This window comes from Lotus japonicus, chromosome 1 (genome assembly GCF_012489685.1).
Source record: "Lotus japonicus ecotype B-129 chromosome 1, LjGifu_v1.2".
NCBI lineage: Eukaryota > Viridiplantae > Streptophyta > Magnoliopsida > Fabales > Fabaceae > Lotus > Lotus japonicus.
Window position 1 is genome coordinate 68,101,112 of NC_080041.1, and position 19,376 is coordinate 68,120,487.

General features: G+C 36.1%; 1 protein-coding gene across 2 annotated transcripts; it reads left to right on the forward strand.

Annotated features, from left to right (window-relative positions):
* Window positions 1-688: 688 nt before the first annotated feature.
* Window positions 689-19,138, forward strand: LOC130742323 (kinesin-like protein KIN-7K, chloroplastic). Of its 2 annotated transcripts, none has more exons than XM_057594447.1 (24): window positions 689-851; window positions 1,025-1,298; window positions 1,393-1,490; window positions 2,955-3,044; window positions 3,937-3,989; window positions 4,273-4,338; window positions 4,412-4,465; window positions 4,626-4,685; window positions 5,737-5,815; window positions 6,207-6,274; window positions 6,875-6,937; window positions 7,080-7,184; window positions 8,138-8,242; window positions 8,374-8,481; window positions 12,682-12,825; window positions 13,318-13,500; window positions 13,617-13,775; window positions 14,919-15,137; window positions 15,960-16,100; window positions 16,225-16,347; window positions 16,422-16,475; window positions 17,214-17,261; window positions 17,356-17,553; window positions 18,323-19,138. In XM_057594447.1, exons 2-24 carry the CDS (start codon window positions 1,036-1,038, stop codon window positions 18,884-18,886), a joined length of 3,045 nt encoding a protein of 1,014 aa, XP_057450430.1. In that variant the 5' UTR covers window positions 689-851; window positions 1,025-1,035; the 3' UTR covers window positions 18,887-19,138. The 2 variants fall into 2 exon arrangements, with proteins under 2 accessions (XP_057450430.1, XP_057450431.1); XM_057594448.1 differs by having other exon boundaries at window positions 16,425-16,475.
* The last annotated feature ends 238 nt before the right edge of the window (window positions 19,139-19,376 follow it).

The following is a 19,376-nucleotide window of genomic DNA, read 5'->3' on the forward strand; positions in this document are numbered from 1 at the left end:
AGACCAACTTGGCTATTTACCCCAGTTATTTATGCAATCATCTGATGCCAAGAAATTAGGCATTATTGTTGCCAGATAAAATATACTGTCGCTGCACGTGGCTCTCTTGAAAGAGTGAAACTAATCAACCTGGAACCCGACCCCGGCAACTCTGCCTATTTGCGCGCTAAAAAGAACAAAAAAAAAATATAGAAAAAAGAGAGATTCGTTGGAAATTTACGCCAGACCCACCACACAACCACTCCCTTTTTTATCCCAATTTGGATTACTTTTTTTACAACTCACTGTACCTTCTCTTCCTCTGTTTCAAAGTCTCCATTTAAAATAATAACAATAATCATACACAATCATAATAATATTAGAGGTTGGATAATTGACGGGCGTTGAAATAGTAATTCAACACTTCATTAATTAACACAAGTAATTGCGAGTTCAATTACCAACTTTTGTAAATGAAAAAAACTTATTGATCATTCATCTAATGTTCAGCGCACTGCTCACGGTGAGACGAGAGATTAGTCTGACGGACTACTGGTTGTGTGTCAAGGCAAAAAAATAAAAAAACCTAGGTTGGATTGAAAAATAAGGTTTTCTGATTTGTTGAAGAAGGGCATCCCATCACCATCGCTTCCAAGTCAAGGTAAGCCAAATAGCAACCTTCCATATTAATGCAAAACTGCTGCTATTGCTAAAAGATTATGCACTAATTTAATTTAATTTTTCTCCCTTTCTTCTCTGACTGAACTCTCTGACTCACACTTTCCCTTCTTCTCTTCCGGATCTATCCCAACACGATCTCCTCCAAAATGCACCTCTCATTCTGATTCTGATTCTGATTCTCTCCCTTTTAGGTCAATTTAAATCTTCCATTCTCATCTCATTTTCGCATCAATTTGCTTCTCCTTACGCTACCATTCACGCATTTTCCACTTTCTTTACCTAACCTCACCTCGCTTTGTTCCTTTACTCTTTCGATTTTCACTCTCAATTGAAATGACACTGCAATTTCTGTTGAATTTTGAAGGCTGAGTGTTAATGGCGTCGAAACAAGGACCGAAATCGAGGCGGTGCGGATCGACCAGCGGCGGCGGCGGAGTAAGAGGCGCTGCTGCGAATTCCCATTCCTCGTCGACAACTTCGAGTTCTAAGCAGTTTCAGGATGTCTCCGGTGGCGACGGTCAGAGCTCGCCGGCGTCTTCGTCTGCTCGGAGCAAGCCGCCGCAGCAGCATTTTTACCCGGAGGCTGAGCAGAGAACTAAAGAGAATGTCACTGTGACGGTTAGGTTTCGGCCTTTGAAGTAAGTGCGTTGTGGGTTGTGGTGTTTTTGTGTGGTTGTGTTCTTTGGATGTGGGTTAATTTGATTGAGGGGTGTGTGTGTGTGTGTGGTGCAGTCCAAGGGAGATTCGTCAAGGCGAGGAGATTGCTTGGTATGCGGACGGGGACACCATTGTGCGGAATGAGTATAACCCTTCCATTGCATATGCATACGGTACAATGTGCAAAACTCAAATTTCTATATAGGATTTTTTTGGGAGGGTGAAGTGTATATTATGAGTATAGTGCTTTTGAGGTTGAATGTATGCCATGCCATGCAATATTTCAGTGAAGTATTGATTTTCTAAATATCTCATGATGACGATAGTTGCAAAAAGGGAAAAAAAGAAGAAAATTTTGTGAATTTAATTGATGAAGTCAAGCATATTTTCTTTCTTTCTTTGGGGGTGTAATGAATGCAACTTTTGTTTGGAGGCCTGAGAATTAATGGGAAAGCCGGTTATTAAACTATTAGTAAATTATAGTCTCCCATTCCTCTCCATATCTAGGAAGGAATTTATGTGCTGAAGAATACCCAAGAGAGGCTAAGTATAAATCTTGACCCAGTGCACGACTTAGGAAAGATGCAATGTTTTTTTTTAATCCGAGCTTCCTTTTGTGACTAAAGGTACAGTGAATGAAGCGTGCTGCCAAATAAATTTTCCTTTGGTGCGGCTGTTTAAACCTCTGAATTTTATCACCAGAAAATGCTCCAAGTTTTGAGGACACAAGCATTTGTTACCAAATAGTCCAAAGGCATGGCACCCTAAATGTAGCTTGCTGCTGGAATGTAGACGCAAATGTAACTGTTTCTGAATTAAAATAATAGCTGATTAGTCCTTGTTGGGTGCATGGTCCTGCTGCAAACCAATAGTGTTAATCTTGTTGAGTTGATCTGCCAAAATGAAAGACTTAACCTAATGGAGAATTTTGGATTCCAAACAGTTTATCAAGAAATAAATTTCTGATTTAGGAGAATGAGTGAATAATTGTGAGAAGGATCTAAAATACATATCAAAAGGGTCCAGGAATTCCAGAGGGATCTGAGTGATTCCCTCTGGAATCCTGATAGAAATGGATGCTAGACATTAATGTGCCTTTGCAGTTATCCCATCTTTTTCAGATCTTTTGGATCACAGGGCTACAAAATGAAGCCACTTGATGATGTTAACACAAAAAAACGTCTGGCTAAGAAAAGGCCTCACGGAGACTTGGTAAATGGCATTCAACCAAATTAGCAAAAGAATTGAAAAGCTAAATCTCTGTGTTAATTCTGGTCAACTCGCTGCTATATTAATTTTCAAGGCAACAAAAAACAATAAAAGTCAAGCTTTGCCCTACTAAGTGGAACAGCTTCATGGATCAATATTAGCCATTGAGATCTAGTCAACAAAAACCAAAACTTCCTTAAAACCATTTAGTACAAGGTAGTTTTTAGTTGTTTCGCCCAATGTTTGTGGATACTCAAAGCTGTTGTGATCGTATTTGAGATAACATTTATTTCTAGTGTCATGGAATTCTACATTTATCACAAATGAGATTGGTTATCATGTGCGTTTCACTCTTAATAAATAGTACTCGACCCTTCTCTCTCATTTTCATTTTTGTTTATTAAATTTGTATTTTCCCTTGTTTCTAGATCGTGTATTTGGTCCCACAACCACAACTCGTCATGTGTATGATGTTGCTGCTCAGAATGTCGTTAGTGGTGCTATGGAGGGCATCAATGGTAATTAGCACATTGAACTTACTACTGAACACCTATTCTACATGGTCAAAGAACTAAATCCATTCTTGCTTTAATCGAGTCAAACTTTCCTTAATATACAGATCCCATTTTGGATGTATGATTTGAAGTAATATGAAATCTAAGTCTTATTTCAACTCAATAGGTATTTTTAATATGATTTAGTGTTGTTTGATGTGGTTGATCAGCTGTTGCTTGAATAATAGTGCTCATTTAAAATTGAACTTGTTATTTGACTTTCATAGATACATTAAAATATTTAAGAGCAATGCATTTTTAGTCTAAGATATCCAGATTTTCCTTATTGAGCATGACAATATTAGACATAGTAGTGCAACTATGGCATTGATGACCTTTTAGAGTAATTTCTGAAGAACTGCCATGCATTCCATAGAATTTTAATCCTTTTGAATAGAAGTTATATGCTTTTGGATTTCACTTCTCTTATGATTGTTGATAAAATAAGATTGTGAACGACACTCTCTTGGGTTTGTAATCCGGACATGTAACCTGTAAAGGTTTGAGATTTGACATCTTAGCATTAAGTTCACAAAATGTCATTGTCTTTGTATAAAGTAACTTTTAGATTCGTTCTTTGCAAAGTTCATGAGAAAAGACACCAATTTAACTTGATGATTCACACCATGAAATATTTTGAGACTTACGTCACAATTTTCATATGGATGGAAACCGTTACCTTGATGTAGAAACCTATTAGTTTAACTCCTTTTCCCTTTTGAAGTTAATCATTCCGATTAAGGCCAATGTGCATGGAGAAATATGTTGCCGAGGAAATTCATGATTTCTTTTGTTCATTTGCATACCTAGCATATTGAGTAAATAACAAATGAACTCCTCTCTGGTTTTCTTACAGGTACAGTCTTTGCCTATGGGGTAACAAGCAGTGGGAAGACTCATACAATGCATGTGAGGCCACACTTGGTTTCTGCCTCCATCTTGTTGATATGCATATTTATGATAAATTTAACTATTGATAAGTTTTTTAATGTCTTTCAGTGTCATGACACTTAGGGTTATTAAACCACACTTAATTCACAAAAGAGCAATTATCATGAACCAATTATCCCAAAAGCTTAAGCTGTTGGGTAAAAGATGTATGAATGGTTTTATATTTCTAATACACCCCTCACGCAAGAGCCCACTTGTAAAGTTAATGTGCAATTACATACTCATAAGTTTATGTTTGCAGGGTGATCAAAGATCTCCTGGAATCATACCACTTGCTGTGAAGGATGCTTTTAGCATTATCCAAGAGGTTTGTGAAATACCAGTGGTTTGTTGCACTTTTTACTATAGAAATTACTTATTTTGATGCTTTTGCTGACCAGACACCAAACCGAGAGTTTCTCCTTCAAGTTTCATACTTGGAAATCTACAATGAGGTGAGCTTCTTTCTGGTAACTAGCTTGTTTCTTGTGATGCTATGTTCATGCTGATTTTGTCTTTTACAAACATAGCTATTTCTGTCTGGATTCTGCATGAAGAGACATTTGATTGGGGCTGCTTTTTTATTCATATTGTTAAAACTTCCTTTTATTTTAGGTGGTTAATGACTTATTAAATCCAGCAGGGCAGAACTTAAGAGTCAGAGAGGATGCTCAGGTACTAATCATGATTTCTTTTGTATACGAGAGCAGTAATTGTTCTGAATTTTGATTGCTTCATTAGTGCCCAAGTATTATTTTTATTTTGAAATCTATTTTGTTGAGATTTACGGGTTTAGTTTAGTCTTTAATGTAGCGAGAGGAGAAAGAATACTCAAAATATATTGATATTGATATACATCATATGATTTGGTGTAATTACACAAGACAAAACCCTAATGCTTATTTATGTAATGAGGAAACTATCATAATGTACAAGGAAATAAATCTGGAAATGAGTCCTAAGGGATAATTTAAGTTGCCCTATGTCATATATTCTTACACTGTCCTGGTGTTAAAACTTACCATGCTTTAAGCTTGTTACAAATATACCCTTTAAGAAAAATATTTTACAAGATATTATATATATATATTCTGGAACTAACCATGGGGCTAGGCTACTTCTAGGAATAATCTTGGGGCCAAACTTATCTGATATAGCTAGAGACTGAAAAAGATAACAGTGAGACAAATTCATCAAAGGATTTCAGATGGGTTGTGGAAGCATAGGTGGGAAAACCCTCTGAATATGAGCTATCTTGAGAAAGAAAGTGTACTTGGAATTCATGTATGACTCACGAGAATAAAAGAATCATGGAGATATTGATATTATTACATTAGCTTTCAAGATTAAGGGAAGTTAGCAGGAGAATAGTGACTGGATAGTTCACACTTCACAGAGGATGATACTGCTTTTGATATTAGGTTGAGCTTTAAGGGTTAGTCTTCAAGGTAGAGCGAGGAGAAAGAATCTCAAAATATATTAATATTGATGTGAATGGTATGTTTTGGTTACAGAAAACAGAGCTAATATCCCCATCCATAATTTTATATTAATATTATACTCCTAATCCTAGTTGAATCAGAAAAATGATATAGAAAGAAATATGGAAGCAATCCTTACAGATAATCGAAGTTAACCTAAGTTACTCTAAGATACAATTTAGATATTATAATATATTTTTTATAACGTTATTAACATAGACGAGTGTATATGGATTCATATGTAGGGAACCTTTGTTGAGGGAATAAAGGAAGAAGTTGTACTCTCCCCTGCTCATGCCCTGTCCCTTATTGCAGCTGGAGAAGGTAAAAGATCCAGATAGGTTTGTTTTCTTGTGGAAATTATTTAGTTTGCTGGTCTAGGTTTACCACAATAACATGGGTTATTTTGTCTTTTGCTTGTGTCTTTTGTAATTAATTAATGATTAATAATGTCTTCCTTTTGGGAACTAGTTGATGCTTATACATTAAAATTTAAAATACCAGACATATTTTTTGTCAATTTTTAGTATAATATTTTCAAAACGTAACTGCATATATGTAACAACTTTGGGATGTTATTAAAAAAATGGGTTTTGGTCCTGTAATTGATCATGGGGGCTGGGTTCTTCGACAGTTCTACTTGATGTTCCCCACTTTGTTCTGTTCTTTATTAGGCCCTTTCCTTGTTCTTCATGAAATTTTAATTTGATAACAGAGCACAGGCATGTTGGGTCCACAAACTTCAATGTACTCAGCAGCAGGAGCCATACGATATTTACCCTGGTGAGTTTATACTATCTTAAAGGAGGAATCATAGTTTTAATTGATTAAAAACATGATTCTTATATTATGCAATAAATATACAAATGTTTACATTTGTTTTGTGTTCATATTTATATCTAACACTTTTAAGCATGAGTAAGACTCTTTGCTGGACCCCATCATGGTGGGAGCTTTATACCATGAACCTTTTTGTGTTTGACAACTTACACTTCTGAGCATTTTTAAGTACATAGTGCAATGCTGTTACTTAATTGGTCAATACACCTCACACGGTCACACCTGAAGAAAACTAATGATTTACCATGTAGAAATTCCCGAATCCCAGACCGTCACCCCAACCAAAAGTTCTTGATGAGAATGCCCCTTCATTATTATTATAATAATAATTTATTTATTTTCAAAAGTTCATGAGATAAAAATGACCTGCTGGGGATTAAAACTGTCCCATTCCAAAATATTCAGCTACATCGACAATGATACCAATCTCCAACTTTTAAGCAGTTCAGGAACCGGAAAATGGAACATCAGGATATAACCTATTTCTTTCAGTTAAATGACATTCCTCTTGTTCTTTTTTAATTTCATTCTATTTATTTACAGACCATAGAGAGTAGTCCGTGTGGTGAAAATAGTGAAGGAGAAGCAGTAACACTGTCACAACTGGTAATTAATTTAAACTGGTTGAACTACATTTGCTTTGTACATGTGATCTCTGCTTCCAAGCTATAAGTGGGTAATGATTTCATGTTCTTGTTTGATATTTTTTGTCGTTTCTTACATTTTTTAAATATTTTACTGAATGCAGAATCTCATCGATCTAGCAGGTTCTGAGAGCTCTAAAGCTGAAACAACTGGCATGAGAAGGAGAGAAGGATCTTATATTAATAAAAGTCTTCTAACTCTTGGAACTGTGAGGTCTCAAACCTTTTTTCTGGGTGCATTTTATAGATGTATATAAAACCCTTTATGTGCCTTCGCCTAACACCTTGAACGTTTACTAGAGTTAGTTTTTGAAGCGTTGTTAGAACCTTCACTGCATAATGGTCTGTAGTTTGATCCTTGCCACCCCATTGATCCCATAAAAAGTTGAAGTTTAGCATATGGTAGTTGGGCCTATGTATCTATGTTTGAGGCCAAAGGTCTCTCACATGAAGGGGTATATTGTCCTACAAATAGAAGTTAAATTTCAAAGGGTAGTATAGGACGGGCTTTGTATATTGTCCTTGGTTCAAACTTCAAAGCCTAAAGAAATTTCGCATGATGGGGATGTGTTAGATATAAATTATAAAACCATTGGTATGCTTTCACACAACAACATAAGTTTATGGGATGGTTGGTTCATGATGTATTCAATTGACACCACCAATGACAGTGTGTACATAGGACTCTAAAACTAATATGGTAATAGGGACTAGGGAGGAGAGGTGCTGGAGTGCAAGCAAAGATGTCTTCTGGGGTTAAACCTTGGGATCAAGCTTGCCAGATTGTCTCTTTTCTATCTGCTAGTAGAGATATCTGTTTCTTTTTTCATTAAAATTTACACTATCCACTTTTTCCACTTGCTCTGTGGTTTTCTTTTTCTCTCTTTTATGAGCTTACTCTTAGGAAATGTTTGTCATGCAATGCCCACCTGGCCATAAGAATGTTTACAATTCTTCATCATAAAGGCTTCTACAGCCACTTGTGTTTTCTATTGTTATAACAATGTCCTTTCTGTTATAGATGGAATGAAAATGTGTTCTATTGAGAATAATCTCAATGCAGTTGTTTCTAAGCATAGATACTTCATTGTATGCTTTTGTATTCAGTTGACCTGTGTGTCTATTAGGCCTGTCTTGAAGTGTAATTGTCTTTGTTGTGCAGGTTATTTCAAAATTGACTGAAGATAGAGCTAGTCACATACCTTATAGGGACTCCAAATTGACTAGAATACTTCAGTCTTCACTCAGTGGTCATGGACGTGTATCTGTAAGGCTTCCTTGTGTAGATATTTGCACATTTTATGCATTTGTTTTGAAATTAATTTCATTATACAGTTTTTGTTGTAGAAATGCTGAAACATAAACTATTCTGATGGTTTATTGTCATTTAAATTGCAGCTCATTTGCACAGTAACTCCTTCATCAAGTAGCACTGAAGAGACACATAATACATTGAAATTTGCTCACCGGGCAAAGCACATTGAGATACAAGCAGCACAAAACAAGGTAAGTTAAACTTTAGGACTATTATTGGGGTTCAATTAAATTTTTATTCCTACGAAATAACAGATTACAACCTGCATACAGTGCTAATAGAAAACTCTAACTGTATAACAGAATTGTAATATTGAATTATGAAAAGGTGAATATTACAGAAAGAGATCCAAGCTATATATAGAGAGAGAAGAAGCTTGCGCAGCAAGCTATCATAAGGAAAAGCTAAGCTAACTAACTACTCTAACTGATTCTGTTATAGCTTGCCATGTCAGCAAGGCCACTAACTGATTCTGTTATGGCTTGCCATGTCAGCAAGGCCATGTTGATACATATACTCTAATATCCTCCCTCAAACTCAAGGTAGGTGAGAAACAAGTTTCTCACGCACATTGAGTTTGCTTCTAAGGTCTTCAAAACGAGTAGGAGAGAGGGCCTTTGTAAAGATGTCAGCAATCTGATCAACAGAAGGGACATGATGAACAAAAAGAGACTGATTTTGAACCTTCTCACGAACAAAAAAGATATCAAGTTCCATATGCTTTGTCCTAGTATGGAGAACAGGATTGTGAGTCAAAGCAACAGCCCCCATATTATCACAGAAAACCTTAGGTACTGTAAATGGAACTTGCAATTCCTGTAATAAGGATTGTATCCATAATAACTCGGCAGAAGTATTAGCCAAACTTCTATACTCTGCCTCAGTACTGGATCTGGCTACCAAGGTCTGCTTCTTAGAAGTCCATGTGACCAAGTTTGGACCAAAAAAGACACAAGAGCCAGAGGTTGACCGTCTATCATCAGGGTCTGACCCCCAATCAGCATCACAGTAAGCCACCAAAGAGACTGGAGAGTGCAGAGAACAAGGCCTGATGTGTAAACCATGATGAATAGTACCTTTGAGGTACCTAAGTATGCGCTTGACAGCCTTCCAATGCTCCTCCAAAGGTTGGCTGAGAAATTGACACACTTTGTTCACTGAAAAACTAATCTCAGGCCTGGTCAATGTTGCATATTGCAAGGCACCAACAATGGATCTATAGAGTGTAGGATCTGAAAAATAATCTGCCCCATGTTTACTAAGTCTAGCACCACTAACCATAGGTGTAGAGATGCCTTTAGCTTCAGCCATGTCAGCCCTTTCAAGGAGATCACCTATGTATTTAGTTTGAGTTAGGAGAAGAGATCTATCTTGCAAGTGATGAACTTGAACACCAAGAAAATAATCTAGCTGGCCTAATTGCTTCAAAGCAAATTCTGAATTCAGTTTTTGAACCACTTCTTGAATAAAGGGCAAGAAATTGCCAGTGATGATAATATCATCCACATAGACTAGTATGTAGATGACATTAGACTTGTTGTGGAAAGTAAAGAGAGAGGGATCACAACAACTTGCTTTGAACCCATACTTGACTAGAGCTGCCTTCAACCTGTCAAACCAAGCCCTAGGAGCTTGTTTAAGCCCATATAAGGCTTTATTTAGCTTGCACACAAGAGTTTTGTCAGAATTCTGAAATCCAGCTGGTTGTTGCATGTAAACCTCTTCTTGGAGAGCCCCATGAAGAAAAGCATTATTCACATCCAGTTGGTGAATATGCCACCTTTTGGAAACAGCCAAAGTGAGAATTAAACGAATGGTGATTGGCTTGACTACTGGAGAAAAGGTTTCTGCATAGTCAAAGCCTTTCACTTGATGATATCCCTTGGCAACTAGCCTGGCTTTATATCTATTTACTGACCCATCTGCATTCTCTTTGATTCTAAAAACCCATTTACACCCTATTGGATGCCTGCCCTTGGGAAGAGTGACCAAAGTCCATGTATTGTTGGACATGAGTGCATCATACTCTGACTTCATTGCAGCCATCCACTTTGGATCCTTAAGAGCATGTTTTGTTGTAACTGGTTCTGCTTGGGCCAGAAGCAAAGTGGGAAGGAGTCTAGGCTTAACAATACCAGACTTTGCTCTAGTTTGCATAGGATGCACATTGGTCACTTGTTGAGGCTGAGAAGAGCCTGTTGTAGTAGCTGGGATGGAAGAAGCAGAAGCAAAATGATCTGAAGAAGATGTGCTGGAAACTGCATTGGGAGAGGCAGTTCCAGAGGCTGCAGGAGGTTCTGAGACAGTGGCAGCACTATGAACTGGTGAATTTGGCAGTGACTGCAGGGAATCAACTGAATTAGGAGATGAGATGCCAGTGGGATGAGAATGATGAGGTGAAGGGATTGGTTGATACCATAATAGAAAACTCTAACTGTATAACAGAATTGTAATATTGAATTATGAAAAGGTGAATATTACAGAAAGAGATCCAAGCTATATATAGAGAGAGAAGAAGCTTGCGCAGCAAGCTATTATAAGGAAAAGCTAAGCTAACTAACTACTCTAACTGATTCTGTTATAGCTTGCCATGTCAGCAAGGCCACTAACTGATTCTGTTATGGCTTGCCATGTCAGCAAGGCCATGTTGATACATATACTCTAATAAGTGCAAAGCACAAGATTCAGCATAAATCATTTGCTTTCTACATAAATCAGTTAGTAGTGTTATGTTAAAAACAAGGAAAACATGTGCTTATTCCTAACATTATCTCACAGTCACACTCTGTAAGATAAGATTTTCTGAGCAATAAGCACCTCATAGTTCCCATTGATGTATTCACTCCATATATGATATGTGAGATTAGGGAAGTTTTTTTATTTTTGAAAGCAAAAGTAAAATTTTATTTATTAAAGTGACGAGATACAAGTCCTCTCGACAAAGGACCACAAAGCCAACCAGTGATCAATTAAAAAGTACTCTCACCATATAAGGATTTTGTAATTGACAATCCTAAATCAACGGCTATTAATAGTGGATCGCCAGTGGACTACTTCTTAATTGCTTCCACCCTATAACTTGGTGAGAGTAACTTCCCAGTTCCCACATAGATAATATAGAATCTGTATGAATTGCAGTAAAACATTTGAAAGGAGGTAAGGCAACCACTTCATCCTCTCATGGCCATATTTCTATGTAAATATAAATCCTATGAAGACGTTGCCACTCAGTGTTATCAAATATCTGCCATGGCGGTTTCTCATGGTGATTTTTTTGCTTTCCACCATGGCCGATATCCCGCCATATTCCGCTATAATCCGCCATTATTTGTCATGTATGGCGAGATTTTGGCTTTCTGCCATGACCCACGATCCGCAATTAATAACATTGTTGCCACTACAGTCTCCTTGTAAATACTAAATACTACATTAGTAAAAGAAACACAATGTCTTTAATCACCAGACTAGAAAGAATTTATCTAATAACCCTATTTCATTAAATCTTATTTTGGTGGTCAATCTATGGTTTGCGGCCAACTTGCTGATGAAGTTCTGCTTGGGTATAGAAAATAATTCCAAACAAGTATCTGTAAATTTTATGTGCTGGGATTCCAAAGTAGCAGTTAATTGTAAGCTACCTGTATCCCTAGCTGTCCCAATCACTTCACTCCATCTAGACCTGTCTTGCTGCATAACAGAATACTCAATTTAAATTGCCAGCTTGTATATTATCCAGCAGGGTCCAGTTCGCTTTGACCTGGCATTGTTAAATTGCTCCTGAATTAGTATCGATCACTAACTTCCCTAAAATCTCAAACGGTTAGTTGATGGCTAATGAATAGTTTTTATGCCTAACATACCTCCTCATACAAGAGTTCTTTGATTAGAAGTGTGAATAATGCACGTACCCATCTGTGCTACAATTGAACAATTATTAGTAGAATTAGGATGGAAAGGATCAAATGTTATTAATTTGGTTAGTTAAAGGCATGGATACATATTTATCTCTTACTTTGTTTTATGAAAGTAATGTTTGATATAATTTTCTCTTGATTGCATTTATTGGAATACTCCCTGTGAATCTGCAAATTTTAGAAGTGAAGTTATTTTGAGATTTTTAATGTTTGTAGTAGTTGGAGATTGTAATGAGATGCTGGAATATTTAAAATTTAGTATTATAAATTCGTTTACTTTGAAGCAAGATGTTATTTACTTTACTTCACTCCGGTGCTCTGCCTCTACTATTTCTTTACTTCTGCCAGTAGATATTCAGCATGATTGGACAGCCACGACAATTGATATTTTTCTTTTCTGGAACCTGTTTTCCTATAGATGATCCCATCCTTTCTTCTCCCCTTTTTAATTGTTTTTAATATAAACTAAACTTGCAGATAATTGATGAGAAGTCACTTATCAAGAAATACCAGCAAGAGATTCAATGCTTGAAGGAAGAGTTGGAGCAATTAAAGAGGGGAATTGTCACCGTTCAGCCAAAAGATACTGGGGATGATGACATAGAGCTTCTAAAACAAAAGGTACTTAATGTTATACTATGTGTTCCAAGAAGTTTGCATAAATAGGGATTCACTTTGATACTCCCTCCAAAAAAGGGAGCACTGTGCTACTTTTTCTAAAATACATTAAGTAATTAGAAGTTACAACTGAGTAATAAAAGTTCAGTTTGAGTGATTACTAAACCTTTTAGCACTTGGTCTCTAATTTTTATTTTTCACTATAATTTCTATCAATCTGTTTGTAACATGATTTAAAGTTGCCATAATTAAAAAAAGGTAGTACAGTACTTCTACTTCTTTTATTTGTTGGAGTGCCGAACTGAACCAGACATTGATATCAAAGGCAAACAGATAATTTTTGAAGAGAAAACTCTATAAAGCATAATATACGGATTTGGAAATTAGTGTAATTATTTATTGTGAAGTAAATTTACTGCATATTGAGTTTAATTGGATTATATAAAATTAGCATTTTGATATTGAATGGTTCTCAATTGTTGTAATTATGTATAGTTAGAAGATGGTCAAGTTAAGCTGCAATCCAGATTGGAACAAGAAGAAGAAGCTAAAGCTGCTTTGTTAGGCAGAATTCAACGGTTGACTAAGTTGATTTTAGTCTCCACAAAAGCATCACAGTCAACGAGATTTTCCAACAGGCCTGGCTCTCGTAGAAGACATTCCTTTGGGGAAGAAGAGGTATTTCTCATTTTGGATTAACTGTCCCTTTTCCCCAAATACCAGGATTTAGATTTCTTTTGCATATTTTTTTTACTATATTTCCTACATTTTTTAATCATCAATTATGTTTGCAGCTGGCATACCTTCCATACAAAAGGCGGGATTTAATATTAGACGAGGAAAATATTGATTTGTATGTTAACCTGGAAGGTAATGCTGCAACATCTGATGATTCTTTTAAGGAGGAGAAAAAGACAAAGAAACATGGACTTCTAAATTGGTTGAAGTTGCGTGTAAGTTGTATATTGTTTCTCATGCCAGGGAATTATAATTACAGGATTGAAATATATGTTAATTTTTCAAGTTGAATAGCTCATGTCTATTGGTTATGAGTTTTAACTGAAAAATGATTCCTGAACCACTGAATAGTAGAAACACCCCTAAACACCCCTTTTTCCTGCGGATTTGGTCAAATAATACACTGAACTAACCACCTAAATACACATGACTAACCATAAAGCACCGAACCGTGTAAAGTTGAAATTCCTAAATTAGGGATTTGGCCAAATAATACACTGAACTAACCACCTAAATACACATGACTAACCATAAAGCACAGAACCGTGTAAAGTTGAAATTCCTAAATTAGGGATTTGGCCAAATAATACACTGAACTAACCACCTAAATACACATGACTAACCATAAAGCACAGAACCGTGTAAAATTCAAATTCCTAAATTAGGGATTTGGCCAAATAATACACTGAACTAACCACCTAAATACACATGACTAACCATAAAGCACAGAACGTTCTGTGCTTTATGGTTAGTCATGTGTATTTAGGTGGTTAGTTCAGTGTATTATTTGGCCAAATCCGCAGGAAAAAGGGGTGTTTAGGGGTGTTTTACTATGTAGTGGTTCATGAATCATTACTGGTTTTAACTTGATACTTTCATTATCTGCTTCTTCCACTGTTTACCTCATTACCTTTTATGCAAATTAAGAACCCGAAATACTCTATTAGACCTTTAAATAATGCAGTAGGCTGGTTTTGCAAGGGCTTTTTATGTATTTGTTGGTATTATTTCTTAACCCTTAATAAAACTTATAAATTGGAATGGATTTTGTTTCTTCAGTAGGTTTTTTTTGGGGGGTCATAGGAAATACTTGACATTTATGAGTTTTAATATCGTTCCAAAGTTTCTATATTTCTGTGAGCCATTCATTTGTCACCCTGAGGTTTATTTTTATATGTTCATAATCACCATTAAGCTCAATTAAACATTAATTTCATGTGCACCGGGGTTGCTCTACATTATGTATCTTGTTGAACATCTTACATAACCCAGGTTGGATGATGCATCATTTCAGTATGGGTATTTAAAACAAGTGAAATTGCTATATGTAACTTTTGTTTTTTCAATATTTTTATCAGAAACGAGATAGTTCCTTGATAGGATCTAGTGATAAATCTAGTGGAGCGAAATCTACTAGCACACCTTCTACACCTCAAGCAGAAAGTGGTAATAATGTTGGGTCAAGACTTTCCCATTCTCTACCTGCAGAAAGCTCTCCATCTGCTGATCATATATCAGAGGCAATAGAGGATAAAGATCTTCATGAGGATAGTTTATTGGGACAAGAGACACCTTTGGTATGTAATTGACTTCTGTTTTCTTTTTATCTTACTGCAAAATACCTATTTTTAGAATTTGTAAAATGTCATATTCACCTCACCCAGCAGGAAAATGCTTTGGTGGTGGTTGTTGTTTGTAAAGTGTTATATTCACTCTTGTATTGAACAGGACAAAAATTCAGATGGTATGTTTCTACATATATGTGTCAAAAACCAATTAAGTGATTGCTATCTCAAAAGTCTCATAAATGCTTGAATACCACCACGAACAATCTCAACTGTGCTAGTATGCGTATATTTTATAGTATCTAGTGCTGCCTTCAAGTTCAGTTCAGTGCATAAATGCTGTTATCTTACGGGAAATGTTTCTCATGATTTCCAACATACTTCCTCTTGTTTTAAAAATTACCATTACTCTTTCATGCAGTGATCATTTTTCTTGTCTGTTCAATTATTAGAGTTCAGGCCTAAAAGGGTAGCCACAGACTTCAGTTTAAGAAATATCTATAGAACCACTGTTATTTGTGGGAAGATCTTAAGCGTTTTTATTATAAGTTAGCAATAAATTATCGAGTATATGGGTTTGGCCCAAATTTACTTTGTCTTGCACGGCACTACGTTCTTAACCTTGTAGCATATATACATGGGGAGACTGTGTTAGTGTAGTTTATAGTTTATACCATATCTATGGAAGATATCTCTGTTTTATCTTAAAATGGAATATGTGGTGGATATATGTCCATTAACTTCTTGGGTCTTTGCAATGATGTGTGATGACAAAATCATGTGGACATCTATTTATTTACCTTATTAGACGTCACTTTTGTTTATAATTTCTAGACAAGCACCAAATCAGTTGATCAGATTGATCTTCTAAGGGAACAGCATAAGATTTTATCTGGAGAAATGGCACTTCATTCAAGTGCTTTGAAGAGGCTGTCTGAGGAAGCAGCAAGAAATCCTCAGAATGGTCAGATTCATGTAGGTTACTGTTAATTTTTTTTTTTTTGTCTACCTAGTCTTGTTGCCTCTGATTAGAATTACAACTCTTGACTATTATGCCTGAAAGTTGCATTCTTCTGTTTGATTTCTACTAACTACTAAGGTGGAGATGAAAAGGTTGAAAGATGAAATTAAGTCGAAGAATGAACAAATAGATTTGCTGGAAAAGCGAATTTCTAGTCACTCCTTTGCTTCAGATAAGACAGATCAATCCGGAGTATCACATGTATGTTCACTTGACATCACTGTTGCTTTGTTCATTTGTTTGCATTCCAAATTAATACCGGTTGTTTTGTACAGCAGACTGTTGCTGAGCTGATAGCACAATTAAATGAGAAGTCTTTTGAACTTGAGGTGACAATTTTTACATCCTTTTTCTAATCTTTTCCAACATGAAGTCCATAAGGAATTCAAGTGAAAAGTAGAATTCAGCATACTTTTTCTGGAACATTTTATTGGACTTGAAAGAAACTTTCTGAAATACTATTTCTTATTAATTACTATACAAAAGGAATCCACATTATAATTGGTGTTTGGTTTTCTAAATAATGAAGTAAGGACAGCACAAAAATACTTATTCCTTGTTTGATTTAAAAAAGGGGACAGATTTTTGTCCCCCCTGCATAACACTATCTACTTCTCTCCATCAACTCTCCTCCATTCTTTCTTCCTCTTCTCTGGTGACTGGCTACTTGTAGTCTTGTACTGTGCTATTTTCAATGAGCATCAAAAGCACCCGCATACCTATGATTATAGCTACTTGCTTAAATAAAGCTGCATTATGGGCAAAAAATATGCACGGCACGGAAATAATAAATAATAGGCAATAACTAAATAATTATTTCTTAGATTCAATTCTACTGTAGTACTTCCCAATCAGAACAAAAATAGACAATGATTATGTCAATAATTTGATATAAATGATAATTTAAAAGCCTCTGGTCATGCAAGACAGTGATGTTCTTATATTTTTATGTAGTATATACATTTCAACTACCAAAATTGATAGCTGTGCATGAACATGTGGCCTTGCTGAGGGTTGTTTTCTGATGAGCCCATTATTAACTAATGCATGTTATGGTGCTAATTCAGGTCAAAGCAGCAGACAACCGTATAATTCAAGAACAGCTTAATCAGAAGGTTCAAAATCTTGATCAACTTTTTTATGGAAGGCCTATTATTATTCTTCTTTTTATCATGCTCTTTAGCTAAGTGGATTATTTGGCACTCTCAGATCTGTGAATTTGAAAGCCTGCAAGAAACAGTTGCCTCTTTCAAACAGCAACTTGCAGATGCATTAGAGTTAAGAAATTTCAATCCTGTAGACAATCATTTACAGCATTCCTCTGTAACCAACAACTATCATGGTGAACTTCACCTTGACAAGGGAAACATAAGCAACGCCAATGAAGGGATTCTTTTGCAGTCACAGGTATGCTTTTTTGCCTCGTGCGATCTTCATAGGGTGCTATACAGATCTTACTCTTTCATTCCCCTCTGGAAGGAGTGGATATGATTGGTCATTTTTCCAGCTATTCACTTCCGTAGGCTGCCTACAATGTCCTTATGATGCAGTTCTCAAAGGCAAACTACTTGCTATAACTTAATATTTTGCAAAGATTTGTTTCAAGTGAGAGCACATCTTATTATGTTAGGCAACAGGAGCAAATCTCAACCTTAAATGGATAATCAAGATTATAAATTACTTAAGTCACAGTATGACTGTGTTCTGATCCTAGTACACGTGCATGATCAATGGTCAAAATTTGTAGATATATAAAACCTGGGCCTGTCGATGCTTCCATCCTTAAGTTTGAAAAAGTCTTAACCAACCCATGATTCAATGCATCCAACTTTGATTAAGAAAAGCTCTTGTTATCTTATTTATTTCTGACTAAAGAAAATTGAAAATGATGAGTGTAATATGAGATTGGCTTATTTCCATTTGGATTTGTTTTCTTCTTTTCTTAGAGCTCTTTTTGTTTGAAGGAAACCTTAAATATTTATGGTTATAATTTTACAAGATGAAAAGTGAAAACTAATATCTGTAGTTATTCCTATGAGACGAGAAATGTCTATTAAATGGTTAATTCTCTGCCTTCTATTCTGCAGTTAGCTAACTTATCTTGGCATCAAGTATTTTGTATATAATCTAGTGCACTGTTCCCATTTCCCACTGATCTTGTGCACCTCTTAATTAGATAAGTGAGATAGAAGAGCTGAATCAGAAGGTAGCAGAACTAACAGAATCAAAGGAGCAGCTAGAGATTAGGAATCGGAAACTGGCAGAAGAGAGTACATATGCTAAAGGGCTAGCTTCAGCTGCTGCTGTTGAGCTTAAGGCACTATCAGAAGAAGTTGCCAAACTCATGAACCATAACGAGAAACTAGCTGCGGAGCTAGCTGCGTCCAAGAATTCACCCACACAACGTAGAACTAGTGGAACAATCCAAAATGGGCGAAGGGAAAGTCATGTCAAACCTAGACGAAATGATCAGGGTGGATCAAACTCGGATACCAAGAGAGAATTGGCCTTGAGTAAAGAAAGGGAACAGTCATATGAAGCTGCTCTTTTAGAAAAAAATCAGAAAGAGGCCGAACTTCAAAGAAAGGTTGAGGAGTCAAAGCAAAGGGAAGCATACCTGGAAAATGAACTTGCCAACATGTGGGTTCTTGTGGCAAAGCTAAAAAAGTCACACGGAGCTGAAACTGATGTTTCAGGGTCGACTAGAGGGAGTTTGCAGTTCGATGGTTTTGACTTTTAATGGGATCTTGTAATGGTGGCTTCTGAGTTAATCCATTATTGCAATTTATTTACTTATATTAGGAGTGGCTTGAGGGAGAGGTGTGTAAAGGTTGTGTTGTTTGCAGGAAAGTGTGCTTTTCTCTTCCCCCTCCATCATTGTCCTTCTTGGTTCATAGCTCCTGTTTCCCCATTTGTACATCCACAAGTAATAGTCCTTCTTCTCCAGTTCTTCCAAATGTTATGCTAATTTAGTCCCCTTTTTTCCGGTACAGCTGATTTGGTTGGCAGATTGAGGGATAACATTTAATATATGCTTAGAAAGTATCCCGTGAACCCAAAAAAAAAAAAACTTATAGCTTCAAATGTGTAATAAAAATGAATTTGCGTTTGAGTTAATCCCTTTAACCTGTTTTTTAGGACTGATCTCATTATTTTGCTATTTTGACCGACGGACTAATATTTCTACATACACAACACTTAGGGATTGAACCTTAAATTAAATGCTCAAG